This window comes from Nymphaea colorata, chromosome 9, assembly GCF_008831285.2.
Source record: "Nymphaea colorata isolate Beijing-Zhang1983 chromosome 9, ASM883128v2, whole genome shotgun sequence".
NCBI classification, from domain to species: domain Eukaryota; kingdom Viridiplantae; phylum Streptophyta; class Magnoliopsida; order Nymphaeales; family Nymphaeaceae; genus Nymphaea; species Nymphaea colorata.
Genome location: NC_045146.1, coordinates 12,468,422 through 12,471,755, shown reverse-complemented (window position 1 = coordinate 12,471,755; position 3,334 = coordinate 12,468,422). Strand labels below are relative to the sequence as shown.

General features: G+C 44.3%; 1 protein-coding gene across 1 annotated transcript; it reads left to right on the top strand.

Moving 5' to 3' along the window:
* Window positions 1-704: 704 nt before the first annotated feature.
* Window positions 705-2,905, top strand: LOC116261149 (amino acid transporter AVT3B-like). The gene has a single exon (XM_031639780.2). It carries the CDS (start codon window positions 1,279-1,281, stop codon window positions 2,545-2,547), a length of 1,269 nt encoding a protein of 422 aa, XP_031495640.1. The 5' UTR covers window positions 705-1,278; the 3' UTR covers window positions 2,548-2,905.
* Window positions 2,906-3,334: the final 429 nt, after the last annotated feature.

Genomic DNA, 3,334 nt, shown 5'->3' with positions numbered 1-3,334 from the left:
CCTCTTTCTTGAAAAATTAAATTCCAGATTTTTTTTTTTTAAATTTCTTCCACACCTCGTTTTTCCAGTCAAATGATCTATTTGTTCGCAATATATCGTGAGTAGAACCGTTTTGAACTCACGAATGGATTCAAAAGATTCACAGGAATTGACCAGAAGAAACAAAAAGCTGTGCCTTGTCAACACCGTAACGCAGCTGATTTTAGGGGGTTCACATTGATAAAATTGTAATCTCTGAGACTGAAGAAAGCAAATCACAGGCAAACCATGAGCCAAGTCAAGTTGGTGATCTCTTAGTTTTACTTTTTACAAGAATATAAAGAAACCACAGTTGGGTGAGAGGCTTGATGACAGTGGTTTAAGTTGCTGCACCTATGATCACTCTTAACAATATAAGACTCCAAACCAAGTGTAGGAAATCAAATTCCAAGATTTCAGCCGTTAACGTGTAGGCGAGCTAAATCTTCGTCCTCCCCATTTTCGACAGATCCCATGGAAGGAGGTCCTATTTTAGGAAGTTCAGTAGCCAGGTTTTAGCCATAGGGCCAAGTGACACCGAGCTATGACGCAAGAAAAACTTTAAAAACTCAATAACGAGTTGCTAATATCGGAGTCGGGAAACCAAAAATGGGAGAAACGAAAATCTTTCGACAGTGAAAGCAAATAATTTTGCAGAACACACATTAGGCCTCTGGCCTACCCTCCATTTGTCCCATATATATGGGAGGAAGATGGGGCTGCCTTCTTCCCTAGTTTCTGGTCACCCATCCTTTCCACCAATCTTGTCCCTTGTTTTAGTCCATTACCCACCACATTCGACCCCTCTGCCTGCCCACCACCTTCTCCTCCAATCTTGTTGATGAATTATTGATTCCTTCTCAAATTGCTCGGGAGTCATCTATCACCCCGCTCATCCATTTCTAGTCCCATCCCTCGCCCTGAATTTGGTCTGCAATTTTTCAGAGGAAGCAGGGTTGTCATCTTCATATCCTCTGAGTTGGAGGCTACCATTTTCGGAATCTTCAGCTTCCGTGGTAGACCTTAAAATTGCAGAACCATCAAAATCTAAGCCCGTGTGGGGGTAAGAATCCAGCCATCTGAATTGCTCTCCCCCCACAGAACAATCAACTCGTAAATTCCAAGTTTTTCAACTTTATTTTTTTGCACCTCTTTCTCGCTCCTGCTTCCAAAATTTTAATCTAGATCGACGGGGCGACCATCGGCTTCTTTTTCTGTTCCTTCTCCGAAGAAACCATCAAACCCTAAACTTAGAGCAAGATGGTTTTCACAAAGGAAGCGAGCACCTCTACCCATAACCTCTCCCTCCCGAGAGAGAACACCCCACTTCTTCACAGTTCTCAGAAACTCTCCTCCGTTCCTAAAACCTTCGCCAACGTCTTCATCGCCATCGTCGGTGCCGGCGTTCTTGGCTTGCCTTACACCTTCATGAAGACGGGATGGCTCTCCGGCGTCCTCATGCTCTTCTTCATCGCGCTCCTCACTTACCACTGCATGATGCTTCTGGTTCACGTCAGGAGGAAGCTCGAATCTGAGGGCTACTGGAAGATCGGTAGTTTTGGCGATCTCGGATACGCCGTCTGTGGGTCTCCTGGACGGATGGCTGTCGACTTGATGATCGTACTCAGCCAAGCAGGGTTCTGCGCAAGCTACCTCATCTTCATATCAAACAGTTTGGTCTCCATCTTCGTATCTGGCCATCAACCAAGAGTTCTGGGTTTGTTGCCCAAATCCCTGTTTATATGGGGCATTTTACCCTTCCAGTTAGCAGTAAATTCGATTAAGAGGCTGACCAATTTGGCTCCTCTAAGTATCTTCGCCGACGTCGTCAATCTTGCCGCCATGGGGGCCGTGATGGCAGAGGATGTGGTCATCTTCTTGGAGAAACAGACAGAGCTACACGCTTTCAGTGGCGGATGGGGAGTGCTGTTCTATGGTCTCGGGGTTGCTGTGTATGCATTTGAGGGGATAGGAATGGTCCTACCTTTGGAAGCCGAGGCTGAGAACAAGGAGAAGTTTGGTAAGGTGCTTGCTATTTCAATGGCCTTCATCTCTGTAATGTATGGAGCATTTGGTGCACTTGGTTACTTCGCATTTGGAGACAAGACCAAGGACATAATCACCACCAATTTTGGCAAGGGTCTGGGTTCTGATTTTATCCAGATAGCCCTTGCCATCAATCTTTTCTTCTCCTTCCCTTTGATGATGAACCCCGTACATGAGGTGATGGAGAGGAGGATCTCTGACGGTACGTACTCCCTGTGGTTGAGGTGGCTAGTGGTTTTAGTCACCACATTAGTAGCTCTCCTGGTGCCAAACTTTGCAGATTTCTTGTCATTGGTGGGAAGCAGTGTCTGTTGCCTCCTGGGATTTGTGTTGCCTGCACTCTTCCATATGTTGGCATTTAGAAGGGGCCTGAAGCCGAAAGAAATGGTGTTGGATAGCATTATTATTTTCCTGGGAATTGTCTTTGCTGTCTCTGGGACTGTATCTTCCCTCATGGAAATATTTTTTGGCATTAGGGGATGAAGTTACAGTCTACCGTGCACTCAACCTTTTAGGGCTCTCTTGATGTTTTAAAAGTATATATACTTTGATGGTTGGTTGTTTGATAAGGTAATAAGAGTTGCAGGTTTCGGGTGATTCGCTTTGTTGTGAATGTTTATGGTGTCCCCTGTTTAGGTATTTCTTGCATTTCTTAGTCATCAGTTTCCTTCTGGCGGTTTAGTTGAAGTATTTATGCTCATCTCAACCGTCATTTCTTTCATAATCTGGAAGTAGATTTGAGAGGAATGTAGTTCGCTCTGTCTTGCCTGTCAGTGTTGGCCTTGTAAAGACTTTAAAGCAATCAATAATATAAGGCAGTTCCAGTGGGACTTATTTTTTACTTCGCACTTGGAAAGATGCAGTTGTTATGATGCCCATTTTCTCTGTAATTTTTAACCTCTTGCCGACAGCAGTGGCAGAAAATTATTTTCCTTCATTCTGGTTTGCTTGGAGAGCCGGAACGGAATCGCTGTAATTGGTTTGCTTTGGTCGACAGTTACCGAGCGTGGGCCTTGGGTACAAGGTTCCTTTCTTCAGCATTTTACACAGATCAAAGTGCGTCCATGGTTATGTTCAGGAGCCATGAATTTAGATGGATGTGTTTCATGTGTTTGCAAAGCATGATGTGCAAATTTGTGGTCTCCTTTAAATTTTCAGCTAATCTTTTTCATGCAAAAGAAGGGAGCTATCATGCTGGAAAACAATGAGGCCACACTAAAGAATTACAGTGCCAATTCAGGACTTATTGAAGCATCCCTTTGATGATGGA